General features: G+C 43.4%; 1 protein-coding gene across 2 annotated transcripts; it reads left to right on the top strand.

Annotated features, from left to right (window-relative positions):
* Window positions 1-138: 138 nt before the first annotated feature.
* Window positions 139-26,732, top strand: LOC129832194 (tyrosine-protein kinase BAZ1B-like). 2 transcript variants are annotated; one of them, XM_055896068.1, is made up of 20 exons: window positions 139-1,212; window positions 2,680-2,796; window positions 3,680-3,824; window positions 3,984-4,203; window positions 5,778-5,899; window positions 6,176-6,373; window positions 7,838-8,011; window positions 8,174-9,701; window positions 10,765-10,903; window positions 11,141-11,286; window positions 14,014-14,128; window positions 14,283-14,381; window positions 15,086-15,266; window positions 15,517-15,702; window positions 16,322-16,523; window positions 19,540-19,687; window positions 19,981-20,099; window positions 22,890-23,023; window positions 23,586-23,692; window positions 23,984-26,732. In XM_055896068.1, the coding sequence occupies exons 1-20, from the start codon at window positions 1,094-1,096 to the stop codon at window positions 24,585-24,587; spliced, it is 4,803 nt and encodes a 1,600-aa protein (XP_055752043.1). In that variant the 5' UTR covers window positions 139-1,093; the 3' UTR covers window positions 24,588-26,732. The 2 variants fall into 2 exon arrangements, with proteins under 2 accessions (XP_055752043.1, XP_055752044.1); XM_055896069.1 differs by having other exon boundaries at window positions 141-1,212; window positions 16,322-16,469.

Here is a 26,732-nt window from a genome sequence, read left to right as displayed (position 1 = left end):
AATGGAGCCAGGTATTTCACCGGATGTATAAATGTGAAGCATCCGGTTTGCGTATCCACTCACTACCAAATATGGGGATGAGAGAAAGCCTAGTCGCCGGCAATGGGAGAACATGGAGCGAGATGGATTTTGGCCGACATTTTGCTAATTTTCTCCCCGATCGAACGTTTGATCTCAATACAGTTTTCTATTCCAAAAACTAAAATCTGTTACGAACAGAGTGAACTAAGTTTAGTAAAATGTACCCGTTGCAAAGGTTGTAAAAAAAATGCGTTGTTTATAAGTAGTACAATGGCGAATTGAGTTATGGCACACGCGCATTTCACAGAGTAGGCGTTTCCTAACGGAAATATGCAAATGATAGCTAGAACGCGCCAATAAGATCACTCTTTGTTAGACCAATCGAAAGAGAGAGGGGCGGGATAACTCTATACGACGCTGTTTGCCTTCTGGGGAAACTGAGTTTTGGGGTTGTGCAGTATTTTGCCGGGCGGAAACTCCCGCCATTTTTCCAACCCAGTAATTAATCTCTTGCATATTCAATTAAGTTATTACAACCCTTTACTATCATTGTAACAACTTAAACTTTCAAGGACGGACACTGCGAGTCTAAAAAAAAAAATCGCTCCATGAGAGAAGGCCTAGTCTTTGGAGACCGGAGTGGAGAGCGCGCCAGACCCCCTGACGAGAACCTCCGCTGTTGCCGCGAGTTCGAGAATCCTGTCAGCTCGCCTCTCCATCCTCCTTTGGGACAAGCTAGTAGAAGTTTCTCCGGATAGCCTACCAGAAGAGTCCATTATCATTGCACATTTTTAAACATATGTTTTTGTAAAGTTTGTGTTGATAAACAATGACACAACTACCGGCGAACAGAACAAGGATGCGATTTGACTGCTAGCAAGAAGTGCTGTGTTATTGTTTGCGAGGATTTAGCCGACTTGCTAGGTTAGCTAGCTAGATGCTACACGTTGAATGCTCCTGGAATATTTTTGGATACTTGACTACATGCTAAGGCCATATTGTCATATTTTGCGTAGTTTTGTGGTAGGAGTTAAATTTTTTAAGACGTCATCGCTGCCGTTTCGTATTCAGGATGGCACCACTGCTGGGCCGGAAACCCTACCCGCTGGTTAAGCCGCTAGCCGAGCCGCCAGGCCCAGAGGAGGAGGTCTACATAATCGAACACACCAAGGAGGCCTTCAGGAACAAAGAGTATCCTTTCACATTATGGCAAAGCCAACTCAGTTCGCCAGCTAGCTAACTGACTGTCAAAGCAAAACCATTATGCACACTTATCGGAACATCGAGTTTTGTGTCAGTGTTTTAAATGTTGTTCAGCTTCTGAATATTAATAATAGCTAAATAGCTAATGTTAGCTATGTCGAATTTGTTGTGCTTCTTTTGGATTGTTTTCCCTATCGTAATATGCCCATAGTCACTCACTGTTATTTCGTAGTCAAAGTTGTGCTCTCTTTAAAACTAGTTAACTGTTAACTAGACAAACCGTAACGTTAGCTAAGTACTACTAAAGTTACTAATATTACTTGAGAATTGCGCTATCTAGCTGATCTATGCATAACTGGTTTGGGTGATTCTCACGGTCTGAGTTTGTCATGCCGTCTTGGTGGCGCGTTTACTAGCATGGCTAGCTAACTTTACAGGGTAGACTGAAGAACAAGCAGATTATGTCACGTCAGTTCTGACACTAGCTCATGATCAAATCGGACGGATTTGACTTGCAGATCAAACTGTAAAGTTTGACTTGTTGGAAATACCACGGTTGTAATATGACTTGTAAGAAAAGGCAAACGTGTTCGTGACATGAATCAATTTCCAATCAAGTGTAACCGGTGCATGGCCGCCAGGCATGCCCGATTGATATACTAATGCATCGTTCAGGTTGCTCAGCGGTGTAATAAAAATGCAGTTCAATGCATTGTTTTGAGGTCCCCTAGCCTTACTACCAATAGATACAGAAGTATGTTGGTGCCCCACGTGAGTTTGACATGTATTGCTCCTTGAGGCTGCATAACTCACTAGGCCAACATCCCCACATTTGTCTGGTTCTCTCATGTTGGCCTAGTGAGTTATGCAGCCTCAAGGAGCAATACATGTCAAACTCACTCTAGTCTAAAGGTACAGTACAATAACCTTATCTGATAAACAGCAAATTACGAGCCACCTGTAAACAAACCCTAATACTACTACTATCCCAGTGCAAAGCCCCATCAACCCAAACGTTTGTGCTCTGCATTTTGTCAGTCAGTGCAATATAATAAGTAAAGTTTGTACTGCTTAACATCTAGTTATAGATGCCAAAGTCCTAATGATATCAGGATGTGATTTAACACATTGCTTAGTCCCTACAGAGAAGAAGACTTGTCAGATTTAGTTTCAGCTGGAGCACAGTGTTTCTGGGGATTATCCTGCACTTTGGCTCTGTTATGAAAGGATCCAGAATGTATGCTTGGTGTGGGACGTCCCTCGCATCCGGCCTTTTAATTATTGAGATCAATTGCTCCTAACATGATTCATTAATTATGAATGGGGGGTCTCTCTGGATATGCCGTAGAGCTAACTGAGTCAAGTGACTAAGTGGATGTTCCTATCCTGTGTCCTAGTACTCACACTATGTGATTGAGGGGAATATATGTTGTTATCCTGATGAAATGGCTACAGCGAGTATGAGGCGCGCCTGCAGAGATACGCCGAACGCATCTGGACATGCAAGAGCACCGGCAGCAACCAGCTCACACACAAGGAGGCCTGGGAGGAGGAGCAAGAAGTCACTGAACTGTGAGTAACAAGCAAGTCTAACTTGAGCGACATTACGACCGCTAACAGAAATGCTCTGTTTCAAAAGAAATGTAAATCATCATTACATGCAGAGGCTAAAAAGATCAGTGCAGCTCCGTCTGTAGCACACACTGCTCACTGACTCCAGTTGAAGGTGACATGATTTACAGCTGTGTTATTGGATGTTCCCCGTGCGCCTCCTTCCTTTCTATTTGCAGGACGTATGGATTGAGTCATCCATGAATCTAGTGATAAGAGTGTGGCCCCTGTTTAGAAACAACCCCTAGGCACTTGTGTGCATCTGAAAGGATTGGATTAGGGATTGTTTATAGACAAGGTCTAGGTTCTCTCATTTGATACGTGTCCAGATTGGCTGCTGTGGCATTGAGCCCTGCGCTGTGGGAGGACAGTAAGCTTTGAGTTCTGTGTGTACACGAATGACCTCAGAGCAGTGCCACAGCCAGGCTGTGCTCCTCCGGCACCCTCAGCGCAGGCCAGGCAGGATCAGCAGCCGTATTTAAAGATGTCTATTTATACCAGGCAGGGAAGCCAGGGTTTGAATTGGCTCCCCCTCTTGGAGAAGTGGTTGTGTACAGATAGGACAGGCATTGGTGGTCCTAGCAGTCTGTGTTTCATCGAGGAATGTTCATTTGTATGTATTCCTTGGATTGGACTTATCCATGCATGTTTATGAATTATGGAAAGCAGGTGACTCAATTAGTGAAATAGCAATAGTCACACTAAGCCATCATCTGTCAAAATTATTCGAGTGAAAGTGCACCAATAAACCCAAATCAGTTAATGTAAGAAGACTGTTTATTGCTGGCATTTTCTATTGAGTGTTAGATAAATGAGATGTTTGACATGAGTGATTTATTTCCAGGCTTCAAGAAGAGTACCCGCTATGGTTCGAGAAGCCAGTCTTGGAGATGGTTCACCACAACACGGTCTCCCTGGATAAGCTGGTGGACCAGGCCTGGGTGGAGATCCTCACCAAGTACGCCGTAGACGAGGAGTGTGACTTTCTGGTGATGTTCTTTTATTTTGGTCGAATGCTGTGGATGTTTGTTTTCATGTGGTGAGATAGTAGTCAGTGAAGGATGGAAGAAATACTGTTAATGGAAATATGTTGATAGAAAATGAAATAGCTTTTAGCCCCCTCCACCTATTCATTTTGTTTTTTTTAGGTGGGGAAGGAAAAGAGTTTGCGGGTTAAGGTCGTGAAGATACACCCGCTTGAGGGGAACGCTGAGGGGGAGACGTCAGAGAAGAAGCTAGAGGGAGCCTGCGACTCTCCTTCCAGCGACAAGGAGAATGCAAGCCAGGAGAACCAGAAGAAGGAACAACAGCTGCCCAGAGAGGAGGAGAGCCCCAGGGAGACTAGGGAAAGCAGGCGAGAGAGCCTCAGTGAGTACTACACCTATGGGACATGTTGCGCTAACAAATACAATTATTAGATTTTGTGTAACCTACACCAAAATTCACCACAGTAGGTGTGTGAACGTTTAAACTAAATTGGGATCCTTGACGTTAAGGAAAATCCCAAACCATTTTTTTTTTTTTTTTTTTTCAACAAAATGTTAATTGCAGTGCAGTTACAGTGGTGTTAGGTACTTAAGTAAAAATACCTTTGGGGGGGCTATCAGTACTTTACTATTTATATTTTTGACTGATTTTACTTCACTACATTCCTTAAGAAAATATTGTACTTTTTACTCCATATATTTACCTTGACACCCAAAGGCACTCGTTACACTTTGAATGCTTAGCAGGACAGGAATATAGTCAAATTCACGCACTTATCAATCGAACATCCCTGGTTAGCTCTACTGCCTCTGATCTGGCGGACTCACTAAACATACATGCTTCGTTTTGTAAATGATGTCTGAATGTTGGAGTATGCCCGTGGCGTTCCCCTCAATTTAAAAAAAAACAAGAAAATGGTTGCATCTGGTTTGCTTAATATAAGGAATTTGAAATAAAAGTATATTTGGGTTACTTTTATGTGAAATCATTTTTTTTTTATTAAGGTTTCTTTACTTTTACTCAAGTATGACAGTTTGGTTCTTTTTCCACCATTGTGCAGTTATCACAACCTATTATTTTCTGTGTTATAGCCATAACTAGACGATAGGCTATAAAGGCCTGGGGAAAGTTGTGTAATTTTAAAGGTAGACTCGGCGACATGAAGTAGATGCGGAAAGTAAACAGCATAGTGGGTCAATTTATGCAACAACTAAGAGTTTGAGCGCAAGGGTCTACTTCTCCACTGTTCTTGGAAGCACGGCAACTAATCAGTCTCCTCCGTTACAAAAATGCTGAGTCTTAGAAGTCGATTCCGCTCGAAAATGGGGGTTGACGTGCAAGCAGTCAAGGAATCAATTATTTTGGTGTCGACTCGCCACCACTAAGTCATCGTCGATAAGTTGGGGGGGGGGGGGATATGGCAGAGAGAGGCAAGTGACAGCTACAAAGTCTTGTATGGCAATACTTTGAGGAGGTAATGTAAACTTTGCGAGGAGGAATTAAGGTAAAGTAATGGTAGTACAGGTGCAATGCTTAACTATCTGAAAGAGACGGACCATGAGACACAAACTGCTTTCTAATGCAAAAAATAAAAAACATCTCAGTTTAAACCATGTGTCAAACTCATTCCATTAAGGGCCGAGTGACTGCGGGTTTTCACTCCTCCCTTGTTACTTGATTGATTGAATTTAAGGTCACTGATTAGTAAAGCAACTTCCCTCAACTGGTTGTCTAGGTCTTAATTGAAACCAAAAACCATCAGTTTTGACACATCCCTAAAATACAGCACATGGAGCTTTAAGATGTGTGCTAGTTCAGAGACAATTTTTTACATATTAAAGAGATTTGTCAAATGGACAAATTTGTACATGTAAAAATAGCATAGAATCCACACAGGCCTGATCCCCAAAAATTCACATTCACAAAAAATATACTGTGTGCTTGTTTGTCATTAGGTGACCGAGCACGGCGCTCGCCCAGGAAAACTCCCACCGCTATGAAGGAGGAGAAGAAGAGATGGGTGATGCCAAAGTTCCTGCCACACAAGTATGACGTGAAGCTGATCAGCGAGGATAAGGTTGGTGTCCTCTCCACTGCTTTAAAATGTCTATGGTTCACTTCCGACCATCAAGTGCACATGTTTTATGTAACTGGGTCGTGTTCATTGGTTACACAATGGGAAAAAATGGATTGGAACAGGAATGGGCTACCTAAACTTGTCGAATACGAAATGCACATTTTTGTTTTCCATTACCAAATAGATTTAAAATATTTTCCATTGCATGCTGTAATCAACACAACACTGGGGTCTATGTATGTAATTTATATACATTTTTAAACGCTACACAAACAGGTCATCAGTGATGTCCCAGTGGACAGCCTCTTCCGGACTGAGCGCCCTCCAACCAAGGAGATCATGCGCTACTTCATCCGCCACTATGCACTCCGGCTTGGGATGGGAGAGACGGCCCCCTGGGTGGTGGAGGATGAACTGGTGAAGAAGTTCAACTTGCCCAGCAAATTCAGCGACTTCCTCCTGGATCCACACAAGGTAAACCTAGATTTATATGGGGTTTTAACTTTATTTTTTGTCCACAAACCTCCACATAATCTCCTGTTGATATAGGAGCTCTGGATTATGTGATGGACGTGTAGATAAAATACAACAGTGAGACAAAACAGCGTCATACATTGCCTTTAGAAAGTATTCATACCCCGTGACTTATTCTACTTTTTGTTCTTACAGCCTGAATTGAAATATAAAATGTATTTAAATTTTACCCTTCTACACACAATACCCCATAATGACAGTGAAAACATGTTTTTAGAGGTTTTTGCTAATTTATTGAAAATTAATTACAGAAATATCAAATTTTTAAATTAGTTTTCACACCCCCTGAGTCAATACTTTGTATAAGAACGTTTGGCAGCGACTATAGCTGAGAGTCTTTCTGGGTTAGTCTCTAAGAGCTTTCCACACCTGGATTGTGCCCATTTATTATTTTGTAAATTATTCAAGCTCTGTCGAATTGGTTGTTGATCATTGCTAGACAACAATATTCAGGTCTTGCCATTGATTTTCAAGTAGATTTAAGTCAACTAAATTGTTCACTCAGGAACATTCCCTGTCTTCTTGGTGAGCAGTTCCAGTATAGATTTGGCCTTGTGTTTTAGGTTATTGTCCTACTGAAAGGTGAATTAATCTCCTAGTGTCTGGTGGAAAGCAGACTAAATCTCTAAAGATTTTGTCTGTGGTTAACTCCAATCTGTCTATTTATTTATTTTTATCCTGAAAATCTCCCCAGTCCTTAAAGATTACAAGCATACCCATAACATGATGTAGCCGCTGCTATGCTTGCAAATATGCAGAGGCTTACTCAGTAATATGTTTGGGGCAAATCCAGTACTTTGTATTCAGGACAAAAAAGTTAATTGCTTTGTCAATTTTTTTTGCAGTATTACTTCAGTGCCTTGTTGCAAACAGGATGCATGTTTTGGAATATATATATATTTTTTTGCACAGGCTTCCTTTTCACTCTGTCAATTACGTTAGTATTTTGGAGCAACTACAATATTGATCTATCCTCAGTGTTCTCCATTGATTGGCCTCATAGAGAAATCCATGACCGGTTTCCTTCCTCTTGAACAACTGAGTTGGGAAGGATGCCTTTATCTTCGTAGTGATAACTATTGATACACCATGAAAAGTGTAATTAATGACTTCATCATGGTCAAAGGGATATTCGATGTCTGCTTTTTTTTTACCCATCTACCAATAGGTGCCCTCCCTGGTCTTTGTGGTTGAATCTGTTTGAAATGTACTGCTCGACTGAGGGACCTTACAGATTGTGTGTGTGGGGTACAGAGATGAGGTAGTCATTTAAAAAATGTTCAACACTATTATTTCAGAGTCCATGCTACTTAAGTCAAGGGGTATGAATACTTTCTGAAGGCACTGTTTTTATATAACATTTGTTTTTTAAATATGTGACTAATAGTTTTGTTTGCCTTCTAGTTTTTCACAGAGAATCCAGTCTCAGCCAAGCGCAAGAGCCTGAGCTCAACAGAGGGCAAACCCAGTAAGAAGCTGAAGACCTCGAACACCCCGGGAGGAGGGAATTCGGGGAACGAGAAGAAAAATGATTCTCTCGGCATGCCTCTGAGCCCTACAATCTGGGGCCACATGCAGGTTTCTCAAATTTTATACATGCTGATGTAATCTCATTTGCACATATCTTTAGGTGGCTTAGAGGTTTTCTAAAGAATCAGAGGATTTGTTAAATGTTCAATTGAATTTGCATATTTAGTCTTTCAATGGATTGAATCAATAAAGCATCCATTTATATTGTAGATGAAAATGAATGGCTCGCCTCTGAAGGTAAAGAACTCCGGTACCCCCAAGAAAAGAGAGGGTGGGGCTTCTGTACTCTCCTCCCCCAAATCCAGCAAAAAACCTGGAGACAAATCTGCTACTGGCAAAAAGACCCCCGGCAAGAGCGGCCAGAAGGCATCGTTCAAAAAGGATGAAAAGGGTGGAGGCGCCAAGAAGCCCAAGATGAAGCAAATGACTCTGTTGGACTTGGCCAAGAGCCCTCATTCCGCTGGAAGCCCCAAGAAGAGAGCCCGGAGCACCGGCCCAGGGACCCCCAAGCTTGGCAAGCCCCTGCACCCCATGGCCCTGCACCTGCTGCGCTACTACAAGGAGCACAAGGGCAAGGAGGACAAGAGGAACGCCATGTCCTGTCTCATATCCAAGGCGGCCAAGGCCCTCTCGCCTGAGGACCGGGGTCGGCTTCCTGAGGAGCTCTGCGATCTTGTCCTGAAGCGCTGGGAGTTGCTGGAGCACAAGAAGAAATGGGCGGCCATGAGCGAGGAGGAGAAGCGGGACGTGATGAGGAAGAAGCGTGAGGAGATCAAGGAGAAGCTCCGGGAGAAGACTAAGGAGCGTCGGGAGAAGGAGCTGCAGGTGCGCCGTGAGCAGCAGCGCCGCTATGAGGACCTAGAAATCGAGGGCGGCAAGGCACTGCCTGTCTTCAAGCTGGTCGACATGCCAGAGGGCTTGCCCAACTCCCTGTTCGGAGATGTGGCCATGGTGGCGGACTTCCTCAACTGCTACGCGGGCCTGCTAATGCCCGATGACCAGTACCCGGTGACGGCAGTGGCCTTGATGGAGGCTCTGGCCGGGGAGAAGGCAGGTTTCCTTTACCTGAACCGTGTGCTGGTGGTGCTGCTGCAGACCCTGCTGCAGGACGAGCTGGCTGAGGGCTACAGCGAGCTGGACATGCCCCTGTCGGAGATCCCCCTCACCCTCCACTCTGTCTCTGAGCTGGTGCGCCTGTGCCTGCGGCCGTGCGACGCCCACGGCGATGACTCGGGCCAGGGCTCCGGGGGGGATGATTGGGGCACCCTAGGGGGCTTCGACCAGGTGGTAAGTAGCGAGTTCCTTGAGCGGCTGGAGTTGGTGGAGGTGTTTGAGTTGACGTCGATGGAGAAGGCCAGCCTGCTGGTGGCACTGTCTCACCGCATCCTCATGACCTACTCGGTGGAGGACCACGTGGACTCCATGCAGCAGCGCTCGGCCGAGCTGTGGAAGGAGAGGCTGGCCTCGCTCAAGGAGGTCAACGACCGCAAGCGGGCTGAGAAGCAACGACTCAAGGAACAAGCTGATGTCAAAGTCGAGGAGGCTGCCAGTGGCGACTCGCCGTCAGCCGCCACCAAGGTGGAGAAGAAGAAAGAGGGTAGCACCAAGAAAGAGGTGAAGGTGAAAGCAGAGTCGGTGGCCGCGGAGCCGGAAGACATGATCAGTACGGTTAAGAGTAGGAGGCTGATGTCCATCCAGGCCAAGAAGGAAAAGGAGGAGCATGACAGACAGAACAAAGGTAAGGACATCTGGACATGTTGTAGATCATTAGACTGGGCCAGTTTTCCTTATGTCACGTGGTGAGGAAATACTCCTATCATTAGGCAACAGTAAACATGTCGTCCCCATGAATGATGCAGCGCCCCTTTGAGCCAATCAGTGTAATTTTGAAAAAGCCAGGTCTCTATGGCAAGACACATCATTCACTCAAGTTTTGTCAAAATTCGGCCAGTGGTGTTTTGAGTTTGTGTGGGTTAGCTAGACTCCTGTGCCAGAGCATGTGTGCCAAATTTAATCACTGAGTCAAACAGATCAAGAAATAGAAATGTGTTTGTTATATCGCCACCGTGTGGTCGATATGAATGTTCTTGCATATGTTGTTTCTTGAGTGTTTTCAACATGTGTACCAAATGTTGTTACAATATGAATATCTTTGACGGATTTATATGCATTTGTGCCAGACCACGCACACATTAATGTTTATTGGTCAATAGCGGCCATGTTTTTAGGTACTAGTCTGGAAAATATTGCGTTGAGACCTTTGTCCATAGATGCCACATCCATAGATGCCACAAGTTTCATGCAAATTGGTCATTCGGTGCCAGAAGAGTAGCGGGGAACTCTTTTTGAATTTATAAAATAAATAAAAAATGGTGGAAATTTCATCATGTCTGACCTTATGAGTCTGAGGCAAATATGTTCCTTGTGAGGAGAGGGACCTATGTTCCAAATGTCATGATTGTAGATCAAACGGTGAGGGGCTTGACCTTTCAAAGTTTGCATTTTCAATCTGTTACAGCGCCATTATCTGGCCAATCTGTAATTTTGTAAATGCCAGATCTCTATGGTAAGACTCATCTTCAACACAAGTTTAGTTAAAATCGGGCCAATGCTGTCAGAAGTCTCGTGTGACTAACGTATTAACAGACGGAGACAGATCCACAGTCCTCTCTGCGATTTTCATTGTGGGGGGCTATGGTTGATGGCTATGGTTGAGTCCATAGTTGCTTAGGTGATTTATGCAATGGGAATGCTCTGTTATGAACGAGTGCCGGCTCAAATTCTGTTTTGTCTCCCCTCAGAGCGCATGGAGAAAGAGGCAGAGGAGGAGCGTGTCCGCAAGCAGAAGGCTGCAGCGGAGAGGGCCTTCCAGGACGGCATCACCAAAGCCAAACTGGTGCTGAGGAGAATCCCACTGGGAACTGATCGAAACCATAACAGGTCAGCACACACACTTCAATGGTTCACAATATGTTTAGGTGTTCTATTTACAGTTGACTCTTGATACATGCACATAGTGCTCTGGTTTGGTGCATTCATCCTCAACGGTCCCAAGACGTTGGATATATAAGGAATCAACAACTATGTAAACCGTTTTACCACATACAGTTGATTCAGGTCACTGTTGGTGTATATTACCATTGGTATTGACCCGCCAACTCTTTGTCTATGTGTTAGGTACTGGCTGTTTTCTGATGTTGTGCCTGGCCTGTACATAGAGAAGGGCTGGGTGCACGACAGCATTGACTACAGTTACACCCTCCCCCTGGAAGAGGCTACAGTCGAGCCTGAGGACGAGGAGGCTACCAAAGAGGAGACTGATGGTAAGTTAGTACACTGTCATCACAGCTGAGAGTCTGCAAACCTTAGTACTAGTACACCGTATCCTCTTCACTAGCTATGTTTAGTGCCTCATGTCCCAGAAGAGTAAAGAAATACAATTGATATATATAGCTGTGAGCACATGACAGAAAGGACACACAAGATCAGTTGAATAACAAAACAAGCACTCGATCATGTAGGAACTATTGTGGAATCATGAGTCTAAATACAAACTGGATTGCAGATTTTGAGCATAAGCGTTACATATGCAAAGAATGAGTTGCAATAGTTTCCTTGTTTTAGATGTCAATACGAAATTCAGTGTGGTTTATCTTAAGGACATCCATGATAGCGATGACAAGTTGATGGTCCAATGTGGAGTGGATTTATACTGGTTTTAAATGGACACATCAAATAACTTAGCCGTCTTTTGACCATTTCCGTAGTTTTTCTCAAACTATGATAAGACTTGTACCATGTAATTTGGTTCTATTGGTCATGAGAAAAAGATTTTGGTAATATTTTTAGCTCCCAGGATATGTGCTAATTTGCATCTACTGGTATAGTGTGGCAATCTTTGAATACATCAACTTTATTTTATTAAACTCTTTAGACTATTGTGATGAGTCAAAAGACCAAAATGTGAGTAAATCTGACGTAGTCCCTGAGGTTTTTTTTTAATGATTATTTTGAGCATTAGCGTTACATAGTCAAAAGGTGAATTGTTACTAGTTTCCTTATTTCTTAAGATATCAGTGCCAAACTTAGTTTCAAGTTGCTAGGCCATTGTGGAGTGGATTTACAAAGGATTTCAATGGACACGTAAAATCTGCTTTCCTTATTTATTAATGACTCAGCCATCTCTTAACCTAAGTCAAAGTCGGGGTGTGTGGTGGACCTCATCTCTGCGCTCACATCCAACCTGGATCTGTGTTTTGTTTTAATGCAGACAAGAGCACTAAATCCAGCTTCACACAGATATGAGCTGGCAAAGGGTGCCATAGGTTTTATGGTCAAATCATGACTTCAAATCATGACTTCAGTGACCTTCAGGTCAGAAAGTGTGAGTTCTAGAAAGAGGCCTGAGATTCTGAGTTGGGTGGCTGTTCAAAACAATTTATCCTAGTCTGAGCTATTTTTTTTACATGTTCCCAGCTGTCTTGAACACCCTGAAGTTGGAGATTTCCGAGTTTTGAACGCGGCATTAATGCTCAAAATGAGACGGCAGGGTATTCTCTTTGAGTCAGGAGCCTAAACACCTGCATGCTTGTGTTAAGTTCGTTCAGTTTCCCAAATATGTCTGTTACGTAAGCAAGGAGACACATTTTATTTTCATAGAAAGTCACCAAAGTTATTTTTTTTTATATATCCATTGTGAATGACAATGGTTCCTCTCAATGTGAAAAATCTCCCATGCCCCCATTTTTATATCAGGTGACTCCTAGTTTGGGAATCGCTGTCTTAACTTAGTTTGAGAAAAGCTAAGGGATTGGTTATGTCATGCAAATCCTGGAAAAGAAATGGAATATTTTTTTCGTTTTCCCATCAACTTCTCCGTTGCTCACAGAGAGATTATTGTCGACATTGCAGCAGCAGTTAGGCCTATATATAGCCTATAAAATATGACAGAGAACAGACTAACTAGGTAGCCAATTAAAATGTATATTGTACCCTGTAGTTAACTGTTTAGCTGTTGTTAGCATGTATGTTTTCGTCATTTTCCAAAAAACTTTCCGACCTTTGTGAATAAGGCCATATAAAGTTGATTAATTTAAACCATTATTTTTTACAACACACAATTCACTTCGCCATTGTATTAGTTGGGATTTGGTTCAATTGTGATGAATCAAAAATAATAATTTGCGAATCGAGAACAGTAAATTATAGGGTGTTAAAAAGATTAGCTGTAGCTTTTCTTTTGGATTATGTGGCTTCAACTTGTTTTGTAAATACTTCCAGTTGATTTGGGCATCCAATGTATGGGACATGACAAATCAATAGGTGCTAGTTAGCCTGTTAACCAACCAACCAACCCCCCGTTGGTTGGTTAAGTGCCTTCCACAACGACAGGAGATGCTACATGGGATCAGAGAGCAGCCTCTGTGTCAATACCACATTACACATACTTTTTTAATATGCAGAAGTTATGAAATTCCATCTGTCAAAAATGTGTATGAACCCTGAAGTTAAGAGAGGCCTACGTACTGAATTTGAGTTTTTATTCTTCAAAATTTCCAAAATGGAGGAAAATCGACCTGAGTGACCTTATGGGCCCTTGAGGCAAATTTTGTTCAGCATGTAAAAGACGCCTACATACAAAGTTTAGTCTCTAGGTCAAACAGGGCGACTGATATGAGGTTTTAAGTGAGACCGCTTATAACAGTACCATTCTTTTCTAAATTACTCATGGCCCTGTAGTTTCTGTATGGCAACTTAGGAAGAAAGAAAAATTGCGTTATTTGACCATGTCAAGAAAGAAATAAGAATTCAGAGAATAACATAATAATCACGACTTCTGTGAAACCTATAATATAATTTCTTGATATTATTAGTTGTAGTAGTTGCAGCGTTAAACCTGGTTCGTATTCATTAGGTCACACCGTAGAAAAACCTGGTGCAACAGGAAAAACAAAAATAAGCTATTCTTATTGGTCAAGTTCAGAGAGTCCCTCACTTTCTTTGCCTTTGTGCCTACTGAACACGACCCTGTTCTGTTTCTGATCCTGCAGATGTCGAGGAGGACGGTGGCAGTCTAGATGGTGCTCTAAGCGAGGGAGCCCATCAGGGGGCGCTAGCCGCCATCTGCATCGAGACCACCACTCCCAACCAGGGACAGAACCTCTGGTAAGAAACTCACTGACAGATGATCATTGGTTGACTTGATAACTAAACAGATTTTTCGTTCAATAACAATGTTTAAACGATACTTACACCAGAGAGCATATGATTATATTTGTGCTATGATATACTATGTGTTTACACCACGCTTGTGTTGAAGGTTTGTGTGTGATGCTCCACGGGAACTCGATGACCTGGTGGAGAGCCTCCACGCACAGGGTGTGAGAGAGAGTGAGCTGAAGACCAAGCTGCAAGTCAGGTGAGGAGACGTTTGCCTTATATTCTACATACCGAGCCACTGCCTGTTCACCCCGCTATCAACCAGAAGGTGAGGTCAGTACAGGTGCATCAAAGCGGGGACCGAGAGACTGAAAAACAGCTTCTATCTCAAGGCCATCAGACTGTTAAACAGCCATCACTAACATTGAGTGGCTGCTGCCAACATACTGACTCATCTCTTGCCACTTTAATAATAAAAAATTAGATGTAATAAATGTATCTCTAGCCACTTTAAACAATGCCACTTTATATAATGATTACATACCCTACATTACTCATATGTATGTACTGTACTCTATACCATATACTGCATCTTACCTATGCCGTTCGGCCATTGCTCATCCATATATTTTTTTTGTACATATTCTTATTAATTCCTTTACACTTGTGTTTTATAAGGTAGTTGTTGTGAAATTGTTAGATACTACTGCATGGTCGGAACTAGAAGCACAAGCATTTCACTACACCCGCATTAACATCTGCTAACCATGTGTGTGTGACAAATAAAATGTGATTTGACCCTCCACCAATTAATTCACTCACCTAATGACTGCTTTGTGAGCGACGCCCCACTTTATCTTGTCCTATTTATGCAAATGGCCCAGCGTTTTTCCTGGTTAGGTCACATGGATCAGGTATATGTGTGTGAGTTAGTGTGACTGACTGGGTGTTGTACGCTGACAGGTACCAGGACATCCTCCACTCTATCAACCTGACCCGCAAGGGGAACCCGGGGCTGAGGAGCTGTGACGGCCACCAGGAGCTGCTTAAGTACCTGCGCAGCGACGTCATCGAGGTGGCCTCGCGCCTCCAGAAAGGCGGCCTGGGCTACATGGACGACAGCATGGATGAGTTTGAGAGAAAGGTAACTATTTATTCATACAATCAGTTGACATGTTTGGAATCAGGAGTTTATCCTGATCGCATATCTGGTCAGGTCATATAGGCAGGAGTAAACTAATGGCCATACATATTATTTTGTATCTACAAACCTTTCAAGATTTTCCTCAATGCCCATTTACCTGTATTTGTCTTTGGGCCATACACATCCAGCAGAGTATGTCCTCTGAACTTGACCATTCCCCTCTGACCCCTGTCTGTCTCTGTGTGTTCAGGTGCGTGACCTGGAGAACCTAAAGGACTTTGGGGAGTGCGTCATCACCCTCCAGGCCTGTGTCATCAAGAAATTCCTGCAGGGCTTCATGGCCCCCAAGCAGAAGAAGAAGAAGAAGCAGGAAGGTGAGGAGAGCAGGAAAACTGAGGAGGTGGATGAGGAGAAGAAGCTGGCGGAGGAGGCAAGGGTGAGTAATACCTATTTTAGACAGAACATGGTATGTTACCTGTAATTTAAAACAAGGCAACCCCTTTTTAAACAGCCCCTTTTTTACCACTTTCTTGCAAGTAGCTCGGGCAGCGGTCTAAGGCACTGAATCTCAGTGCTATAGGCGTCACTATAGTTTGAATCCAGGCTGTATCACAACCGGCCGTGACCTATCGGTCCCGTAGGGCGGTGCACAATTGGCCCTGCGTCGTCCGGGTTTGGCTGGTGTAGGCCATCATTGTATATAAGAATTTGTTCTTAATTAACTCACGCTCCCCAGTTAAATATATATTTTTTTAAATAATCCCTTTTATACATCTCAGTGCGTAACCGGCAATTGGAAGAGGGATGATTAAACCATAGGGCCTGTTTGCAATTCAAACTAGGAAGGTGTTAAACAGTAGTGTTATTGAATTTACTTGCATAAAACAGATATTTTCTCGCAGACCCATTGCCAGTTTTTTGGTTACAGGGTCTGAAAATACAGGTTTCATGACTAGGTCTCGAGGTGATGCAGGTGTCAAATGTTTTGAAGTGCACCTTAAACACACTTTTCTGTAAAAATCAATACAATTAAAAAAGTTGTAATATGTCTGCAGGTGGCGACGGCAGTAGAGAAATGGAAGACGGCGATCCGCGAGGCCCAGACCTTTTCCCGGATGCACGTGCTGCTGGGCATGCTGGACGCCTGCATCAAGTGGGACATGTCGGCAGAGAACGCACGCTGCAAGGTGTGCCGCAGGAAAGGTGGGGGATCCTCAACGTCCTGGAGCTGTATGAGGGAGTCCGAAACTGAAGAGGGTATTTTAAAATGGTGTCAATGGAAAGGACCAATTAGTAAGAAACAATTACAGATAGTGTCCTTAAAGTGGATCTAGTTTTAACAAGTCGATCAGAGGTAAATAAAAACTTAAAATAAGGGGGGGGGGGGTGTTGGTTGCACATCGTGCCCCAAGGTCTCGTCAAGAAAACCTTTCTCAGTATTGAGTCATCTATACCAGCGTTTCCCGAACTCAGTCCTGGGGGCCCCCAAACAAGTTTTTTGCCTTAGCACTACACAGCTGATTCAAATAATCAAAGCACGCTGGTGAGTTGGTTATTTGAATCAGCTGTGTAGTGCTAGTGCAAAAAAACAAAATATGCACCCAGGGGGGACCCCAGTACCAAGTTTCGTTAAACCCTGATTTACAATAAAAGCATTTGACTGTCATTTTCTGCCTGTTGGAGATCCACCTGAGTAAGGTGCTGTGAAGACTTCGGCTATCCACAAATCACCTTGCATTCCACTAAAGCCGGAGTGTCCACCTGGCCCACGAGGTGGTTTGAGTAAAACAAACCACAGTATAAACAAACATTTTAGGGGTTTGCTGGCCCCTGCACTAATGGAATCTTTGCAGTAAAAATGAGCAAATCTGTTCATGGCCTTCGAGTCAAACCTCTCGAACATGCAGAAAGACATGATTGACTAATGTATAGAATCTTTGAATGACTGAAGTGAAGTTGCTATGTGACGTTATCAGCTACAGTTGAAGTCAGAAGTTTACATACACTTAGGTTGGAGTCATTAACTTGTGTTTCATCCACAAATTCCTTGTTTACAAACTACAGTTTTGTCAAGTCAGTTAGGACGTCTACTTTGTGCATGACACAAGTAATTTTTCCAACAATTGTTTACAGACAGATTATTTCACTTCTAATTCACTGTATCACAATTCCAATGGGTCAAAAGTTGACTGTGCCTTTTTTTAAACAGCTTGGAAAACTCCAGAAAATGATGTCATGGCTTTAGAAGCTTCTGATAGGCTAATTTACATAATTTGAGTCAATTGAAGGTGTACCTGTGGATGTATTTCAAGGCCTACCTTCAAACTCAGTGCCTCTTTGCACATCATAGGAAAATCAAAAGAAATCATCCAAGACCTCAGAAAAAAGATTGTAGACCTCCACAAGTCTGGTTCATCCTTGGGAGCAATTTCCAAACGCCTGAAGGTAGCACGTTCATCTGTACAATCAATAGTACGCAAGTATAAACACCATGGGACCACGCAGCCGTCACCCGGCTCAGGAAGGAGACGCGTTTTGTCTCCTAGAGATGAATGTACTTTGGTGCGAAAAAGTTCAAATCATTCCCAGAACAAAAGCAAAGAACCTTGTGAAGATGCTGGAGGGAACAGGTACACAAGTATCTATATCCACAGTTAAACGAGTCCTATATCGACATAACCTGAAAGGCCGCTCAGCAAGGAAGAAGCCACTGCTCCAAAACCGCCATAAAGCCAGACTATGGTTTGCAACTGCACATGGGGACAAAGATCATACTTTTTGGATAAATATCCTCTGGTCTGATGAAACAAAAATAGAACTGTTTGGCCATAATGACCATTGTTATGTTTGGAGGAAAAAGGGTTATGCTTGCAAGCCGAAGAACACCATCCCAACTGTGAAGCACGGCCGTGGCAGCATCAAAGCATGGCCAAAAATTTGTGGGCAGAACTGAAAAAGCGTGTGTGAGCAAGGAGGTCTACAAACCTGACTCAGTTACACCAGCTTTGTCAGGAGGAATGGGCCAAAATGTACCCAACTTATTGTGGGAAGCTTGTGGAAGGCTACCTGAAACATTTGACCCAAGTTAAACAATTTAAAGGCAACGCTACCAAATACTAATTGAGTGTATGTTCCCAGTGGGAATTCATTCCCACTGGGAATGTGATGAAAGAAATAAAAGCTGAAATAAATCATTCTCTCTATTGTTCTTACAAATCCCATTCTTAAAATAAAGTGGTGATCCTAACTGACCTAAGACAGAGAATTTTTACTTGGATTAAATGTCAGGAATTGTTTAAAAAAAAAAAAAATCCTGAGTTTAAATGTATTTGGCTAAGGTGTATGTAAACTTCTGACTTCAACTGTATGTGTTGATCTTTGCTCTAGTAAATGTATTACCTTGATTTTTAACCAGTTACATTATTGGAACCCATTCTCTCTTCCAATAACAGCCTGTACTCTCTCCAGGGACAGGGCTGAGGCCTCCTGTCCTCGTGCTGCGGGACATGGTTAGCCCCAGTCCCAGGCAGGGCAGATGGATGAGCCCAGAGCAGGGACAGAGTAGTGTCAGACAGGTGCAGGTGTACCACATGCTGCCACACAGCCACACTACAGGTGAACTAGCAGTAAGATACTACAGTATAAGGCCCTGTATAAGTATTGAGGTAATATAATTACTATAAGTAGAAGTACAATACCCAAGGCCCTGTGTGACAACACACTGCTCCCTCCTATCCATGTTGCTGTTTTGACATTAGCAGAGATGGTGTAGTGGAAACCTACCCAGTGATTTCAGGTTAGACATGGCTTGTAACCTTATCTTGAACTACAAATATTTGGGAATGAGAGACATTATATAGGTTCTAAATGATTTTGATGAATCCTTGTTTTGGTGGAGGCAATGGGTGTGCCCTTATCCCTGGGGATTTGACCAACTGTCTCATTGTAAATTGGGCCCTAGCCAAATGAACTTCGATGTGTGATGGCAGCTTCTTGGTCCAATCCCGTATCATCCCCTACTCCTTGTAGGTGTGGGTCCTGGGTTGTGAGGCATGCAGCGCGGATATGGTTTGTTTGCTCAGTTGTAGGTTTTGCACGCACACTCCATACAGAGAGGCTTCTCCTTATTTAATATTTTACATGAATAACTTTTGCTGGTCTTAGTGACTTTAGACAATTAAATATGTATGTATAGAGTTAATGACAGTGTAGGCCTAAACTATTTACTAAGTCTGCGATGATGATGATTTTCTCTCCTCCATCCTTCCTTCAGGTGAGGATGACAAGCTCATCCTGTGTGACGACTGCAACAAGGCCTTCCACCTGTTCTGTCTGCGCCCCGCCCTCTACCGCATCCCGCAGGGGGAGTGGCTGTGTCCCGCCTGCCAGCCCGCCGTGCAAAGACGCTGCTCCCGCGGAAGGTAGGGTTCACACGATAACACACAACACCTCACAGGTGGATTAAAGACTTAGCTGTGTCTAAACATTCTGGTTCTTCGTCAAACATGACAATTAACCTGTTTCAATCTAAAGGTGGTACTGTAGAAGCCACTTTGAAGATACTCAAGTGTTTTATTTTGACTCCACTGATGAGCCCCTAAATCAGCCCCTAGTTTCAAATGTTCTTCCAAAATTACGGCGTGTAAAGAAAATCCTGTTTTGCTATTGGATGAACGCTCTTTAACAGAATGCTGATGGCTACTTGTTGTTCCAGAAACTACAATGAGGACACTGAGGAAGAGGAGGATTCTGAGGACGAAGAGGAGTCTGAATCCGAGGACTCTGATGAAGAGGACAAGGAGGATAATGATTACAAGGCCGTGGGCCACAGCTGTGAGTATTATTGACCCCAGTAGGGACCCTTACTTACCATTACCCAATGTAACAGTACTGAGTCTTGCGAGTCTTGCCAATAGATTTTCAAGTAGATTTAAGTCAAAACTGTAACTTGGCCACCAAGGAACATTCACTGTCTTCTTGGTAAGCAACTCCAGTGTAGATTTGACCTTGTGTTGTAGGTTATTGTCCTGCTGAAAGGTGAATTTCTCTCCCACTGTCTGGTGTAAAGCAGACTGAAGGTTTTTCTTTGGGATTTGCCTTGTCTTAGCTCATTCCATTTCTTTTTATCTTGAAAAACTCCCCAGTCTTTTCAGATATCAAGCATACCATGATGCAACCACCACCATGCTTGAAAATGAGGCAGTTACTTAGTGACGTGTTGGATTTGCCCCAACCATGAGGCTTTTCATTTAGGCCAAACGGTGTATTCTTTTGGTGTGATAATAAAGGATGCATGTTTTGGAATATTTGTATTATGTATATTTGTATTCTTCTTTTCACTCTGTCATTTAGGTCATTATTTCGGCGTCAAATTCACGCTGCTTTATTGGCATGAAAATTGTGTCAATATTGCCAAAGTAACAATGTATACATTGTAATAAAATTATAATAATTAAAATGGTAGCAAATAATAATAATACAAAATTAAATACAAAAAATAACAACAATATATTAGAAATGTAATCACTACAATGTTGTTGATCCATCCTCAGTTTTCTCCCATCTCAGCCACCTCTGGTTTAAAATCACCTACTGCCTCATGGTGACATCCCTGAGCAGTTTTCTTCCTGTCCTGCAGCTCAGAAGGACGACTATCTTTGATGTGTCTGGGTGGCTTAATACATAATCCCGTGCATAATTATTAACTTGACCATGCTTAAAGAGCTATTTTAAAGTCTGGTTTGTTATTGTTAACCATTTACCAATCACTGCCTGTTTTCATGAGTTGAATCTGTGCTTGAAATTCAGTACTTAACCGAGGGACCTACAGATGTACAGTGCCTTCAGAAAGTATTCCCACCCCGTCTTCCATTTTGTGGTTACAGCCTCAATTTTAAAATTGATTACATTTAGATTTGTCACTGGCCTACACACACAACACCCTATGTCAAAGTGGAATTATGTTTTTAGACATTTTTACAAATGAAAAGCTAAAATGCCTTGAGTCAGATGTTCAGCACTTTTATGGCTAGCCTAAATACCTCCAGGAGTAAAAAAAAAAATTGCATGGACTCACTCTGTGTTCAATAATAGTGTTTAACAGGATTTTTCTTATGAAAGCATCTCTGTACTCCACACACACAATTATCTGTAATGTCAAGCAGTGAATTTCAACCACAAAGGCCAGGGAGAGTTTCCGATGCCTTTCAAAGAAGGGCACCTATTGGAAGGTAGGTAAAAACAAAAAGAAGGTAGACATTGAATATCCCTTTGAGGATGGTGAAGTTATTAATTACACTTTGGATGGTGTATTAATACACCCAGTTACCACAAAGATACAGGCATCCTTCCTAACTCAGTTGCCGTAGAGGAAGGAAACTCCTCAGGGATTGCACTGAGGCCATTGGTGACTTTCAAACAGTTTAATGGCTGTGATCGGAGAAACTGAGGATGTATCAACATTGTATTTACTAAATAATACTAACCTAATTGACAGAGTGAAAAGGACGCATGTACGGAATACAAATAGTCCAAAACATGCTTCCTGTTTGCAACAAGGCAGTAATACTTCAAAAAATGGCAAAGCAATTAACATTTTGTCCTGAATACAAAGTGTTATGTTTGTGGGAAATACAATACAACACATTACTGAGTACCGCTCCATATTTTTGCGCATATTGGTAGCTGCAACATGTTATGGGTATGCTTGTAATTGTTAAGGGCTGGAGTTTTTCAGGATAAACCCCCCCCCCCCCCCCCCCCCCTGCACACACAATGTAGTTAATCACAGTCAAAATCCTAGCGGTAAACCTGGGTCAGTCTGCTTTCCACCAGACACTGGGAGATGAATTAACCTAAAACACAAGGTCAAATCTTCACTGGAGTCGCTTACCAAGAAGACAGGGAATATTCCTGAGTGGACAAGTTAGTTTTGACTTAAAGGGCCTTAGTGGGAAGGGCCTGTCGTGTAGCAGGGGTTTTACATATATACTAGGGCCCAGACTTTCTCCTACCCTGACCAGAGAGAACTGAACAGGCCGAACAATGTACACGTTTCTATTTTACGGATGCAGAGAAAGATGCGAATGACAGGAATGTTGTGCAGTATTCTGAGCTCATTCTCTCCCCTCTTCATTGTCTGAGTGTCGTCCCCTCTTTTTGATCTGGTGGGCTTTTCACCCCCGGCTTGGCTGACGGTATGTGGCAGAGTGATCCTCTGTGAGTTTAGGCCTGCACGTAAGGTAACCACACACAATTGGGTTTGGACGACCTGTGGTTATAGTGCTGCCGTAGCAGGTCGGTTTTTACCCTGCAGATCTGGCAACATAACATTGCAAACCAAACTGTGAGCAAGGATTCGGCCCAGTGCATTTTGAGGTCTCTTGACTTCACATAGCTCCCTCCCTCTGAGAAGTTGGGCTTGTTGATGAGCCTAGTCGGCCAGAGATCTGTTTTAGGATGTTTATTAAAATATATTTTTTTTAAATCTGAGTCTTTCAGCATTTTACTTGTGATTTATAGCTTCATCCCTATTCTTACAGTTCATACAGGTACAACAAATGGCTGATTTTTAAATGTTTTTCTGATGGTGTGTATATTTAACTGGACTCTTCTGTTTCCCAGTGAGATCAAGGAAGAAGACAAAAAACTCTAAAGCATTGAAGGCGTCCAGTAAGGCGTCTAAGAAGCACTCTCCCCCCAGTAAACCCAGCAAACAGAGGGCCTCCCCTAGCAGTCCTGCAGACATCGACGAGCTGGTGAGAACACACACACCCTATGGCTCATGGTTAGAAAGACTGGTCTGACCTCCCAAGTGGTGCAGCGGGCTAAGGCGTTAATACAGACCCGGGTTCGATTCCAGGCTGTGTCGCAGCCGGCCCGTGACCGGGAGACCCATGCGGCGGTGCACAATTGGCCCAGCATCGTCCGGGTTAGGGGAAGGTTTGGCCGGCCTGGATGTCTTCGTCCCATCGTTCTCTAGCGACTCCTTGTGGTGGGCCGGCCACATGCATGCTGACACGGTCGCCAGATGTACGGTGTTTCCTCCGACACATTGGTGCGGCTGGCTTCTGGGTTTAAGCGAGCAGTGTGTCAAGAAGCAGTGCGGCTTGGCAGGGTCGTGTTTCGGAGGACGCATGGCTCTCGACCTTCGCCTCTCCCGAGTCTGCATGGGAGTTCCAGCGATGGGACAAGTCTGTAAATACCAAAAAAGTGCAAATAAAATGGACTTTGGTGACTCACGCACTGGTGCAAGCCAGCTTCTATGCAGATAACTTGACCCCTTGCCAACACTAATATGGTGTGTTTGGTTTGCTGCAGGTGCGTCAGAGCTCAAAGGAAGGGGTGCGTCGGCAGGCCCTGGAGCTGGAGAGGAGCGAGGAGATCCTGCAAAAACTGGTCAAATTCCGCTACAGCTGGCCGTTCAGGTGAGACTGATGCACTACTATTCTGCATGCCAGTTAAACATTTGTGAAGCTGGGAAATGCCTCCTGAAAGTGTTTCAAATATGGCTTGACTAGCACAACTAACTTTGGACTTATACTCCTATCTCAATGTAACAACATACATTGACACTAACTATATAGATATCAGACAGTTGATTAGATGCATGTTCAGTGTAGGTGTCCATGTGAATTCCATGGAAATAGTATCAAGATATTTAGATCTGAGACAGTAGACCTGACCTCTAACCTCCCCGTCTTCGCTCCTCGCTCCAGAGAGCCGGTGTCAGTAGAGGAGGCGGAGGACTACTTTGACATCATCTCCAGCCCCATGGACTTCCAGACCATGCAGGCCAAGTTCAGCGAGGGCCAGTACCGCCACGCCCAGGACTTCCTGGAGGACGTCAAGCTGGTGTTCTCCAACGCCGAGGAGTACAACCAGAGTGGCAGCTCGGTGCTCTCCTGCATGGCCAAGACGGAGCAGAGCTTCACCCAGCTGCTCCACAAGCTGCTTCCCGGCCTTGGCTACCTGCGCCGGCACCAGCGGAAGAGAGTCAGTCGGACCGCTCAGGACGAGGAGGAAGAGGAGACGCCCAAGGTTCGGAAGATGCAGAATGGGAAAGGCAAGGTGGGTCGGCCCAGGAAAGCAGTGGTGGAGCAGAGGAGAAAGGAAGCGGAGGCGAGCGAGGAAGAGGGCAGCGTGAAGAGGAAGAGCAAGCGGGCGGCGACAACGTCCAGCCGGCGAGACTACCGAGAGCAAGAGAGTGATGGCGAGGAGGGCGACAACCAGAGAACTCGGCAGCGGGGGGGCCATGGTGGGGATAGTGACGAGGAGAACGGGGCCAGCCACCGACATTCCAAGCGGCAAAAACGTTCATAATGAAGTCCACGGTGCTTCTTGTGTTTGTCTTTTCAAATTTCTGCCCCTAAAATGAAAACCGAACACCCCTCCCAATTCTGAGGAAATGGGACTCAACTTCTCAGATGGAGTTTTTTGTGTTTTTGGTTATGTTAATATTTTTGAGTAAAAAAAGAAACTGATTTATATTTGTAATGCGATTTAAATATTTGGGGACTTTTTTTCAAACAGACATTTACATCTAAGACGAGAGGATTTGTCAGAGCTTTTTGAGAATTTTTATTTATCCCCCCACACCTTACATTCTGGTCATCCTCCCAGGTTTAAAGTTGTAATTTAGCTTCTGTGCGGCTTGGGCTGTGAGGGATGGGATGTTAACCGTTTTCCAGGAAATACCTAATTTATGTTGATGTACAGTCATCATTCTCTGGTTTTGCTTTTTGGCATGACTAAACACTGGCCTTTGAGCAACCCAGCTTTGCGAGGGCACCAAAGCCCTTGGTGTATATGTCTGAGTTCTTCCTTCAGGCTACGCACCAACTGCCTAGCCATCATTCTGCCTAAGCATTTGAACCATACAGATAATCCAGGTTTTTACATATGCAATTCAGTTTCCTGTGTTGACAATGAAAATACCTATTGTAAAAATAACGGTACATTTTAACCCCCTCTTTCTCCAGAGGACTCTGTTCTTGTTGCAGCAACACATGTTTATCTGCAGTGTCTCATTCCTGGTCCACCGCGTTGCCCGACCTTTCACCTCCAGAATGTCCTCAAGTTCAGTAGATGATTCCCCTTAAACTCCGCCCTGTAGTTTTCTCCCTGTAAAGCTAGGGCTGCCTTTTGTTTTCATATACCTACTGTGGTAGGGCTCTACTGTCTCATTGACATTATAGGCATTTATTATTTTAAACCAGTGTTTAAACCACAAATCCAAGCATAGCCATGGTCTAAATGCATGGAAATGTGTTTTGTTGACTTGAACGTGGATTTCTATGATTTGTTTTGTTGCACATTTTGGCTGAATTTGATTCAAAGGAAGTGTATGAAATACTTGCGAGCGATAACCACTTCCTCCCTCAAAGATTTGTCAGCGGTCATCATTATGCCATGTCATCAATACAAGGTCTGGTTAGGTTCTAGTCCGATGTAGGCAATCTGTGTGAGGGTTCGTGGACCATGAGCCGGGTTGTTCGGTTCAAATCCTTCAGGTTATTACCATTGCTTCAAACTCCTTATTGTGTATGTTTCCATTCATTAGCACCAGGTGGTGCTATACTCCTGCACTTTTAACCAGCATAGTGCAAGTTATGGTCCATTGAGAACCTCTTGTCTTGTTCATATCCTTTCCTTAAACAACCTCATGCACATTCTACTGTGGAGTAGGTGTTTAAAAAAACTTCCCTCTAGCTAGTGTGTGTACCATAATCGAACCTTGGAGAGCGCTAAGGTCCTTGGAGTAATTCTCAGATGGGGTGTTGTGGTATCTATTTACAGAACACCGGTTAGGTAGTCAGACAATGCAGATGTCTTGACTATGACCTGTCCTGTATGTGCAGTTCTATGCAGTATGTTAGTGCTTTTCTAACACTACTGTCATTGAATCGTCGAGCCTACGATCTGATTTTAATTTGGTTCTTATCATTTGGGCCGTTTTAAAAAGCGCTTTGAGTTTTTTTTTTTTTTTTTTTTTTTTTTTTGTACTACTCGAATCTTGTATCTGAGATTTGAAATGTAATTGTTGGCTGTTCAATTACATTGAATATTTAGATGGAAGAGCAGATCTAAAGAATTGCAAAAGTGACTGCCCTCCTCAGTAAAATTCCTGTTGTAAATACTTTCTTTCTTTCCGGAGGAACAAAAAAAGTATTTTACACTTTAAAAAAAATAATATTTATAGTCGCAACTGGGGTCGGGATTGGTTGGACAGGTGTGGGGCTCACAAGTAAAGAATCCCCCACCCCCCCCCACCACATTTTTTTGAAAGGATATTGGTTTGAAGTTTAGATCTCCCCTTTGCTTTGTTTTGAGGTTTATAGTATTTCCCCCAGCCATCACTGCCAATGGTAAGCCTGATAGAGAATAGCCAGTGGGGAGGAGTTAGCCATGGGATCGCAGGCTGACGTATGTTTTCTTTACTTTTTAATAAAACATCATACAATGGTA

Source organism: Salvelinus fontinalis, chromosome 33, assembly GCF_029448725.1.
Source record: "Salvelinus fontinalis isolate EN_2023a chromosome 33, ASM2944872v1, whole genome shotgun sequence".
In the NCBI taxonomy this organism is placed as follows: domain Eukaryota; kingdom Metazoa; phylum Chordata; class Actinopteri; order Salmoniformes; family Salmonidae; genus Salvelinus; species Salvelinus fontinalis.
This window is presented reverse-complemented; position numbering and strand designations above follow the sequence as displayed.

Excerpts from the sequence above, each read along its gene's own strand:
- LOC129832194 (XM_055896068.1), top strand. The coding sequence starts at position 1,094 with ATGGCACCACTGCTGGGCCGGAAACCCTACCCGCTGGTTAAGCCGCTA. Across the intron at positions 15,267-15,516 it reads TGGATGAGTTTGAGAGAAAG|GTGCGTGACCTGGAGAACCT; the intron begins GTAACTATTTAT and ends CTGTGTGTTCAG. Across the intron at positions 23,693-23,983 it reads CGCTACAGCTGGCCGTTCAG|AGAGCCGGTGTCAGTAGAGG; the intron begins GTGAGACTGATG and ends TCCTCGCTCCAG.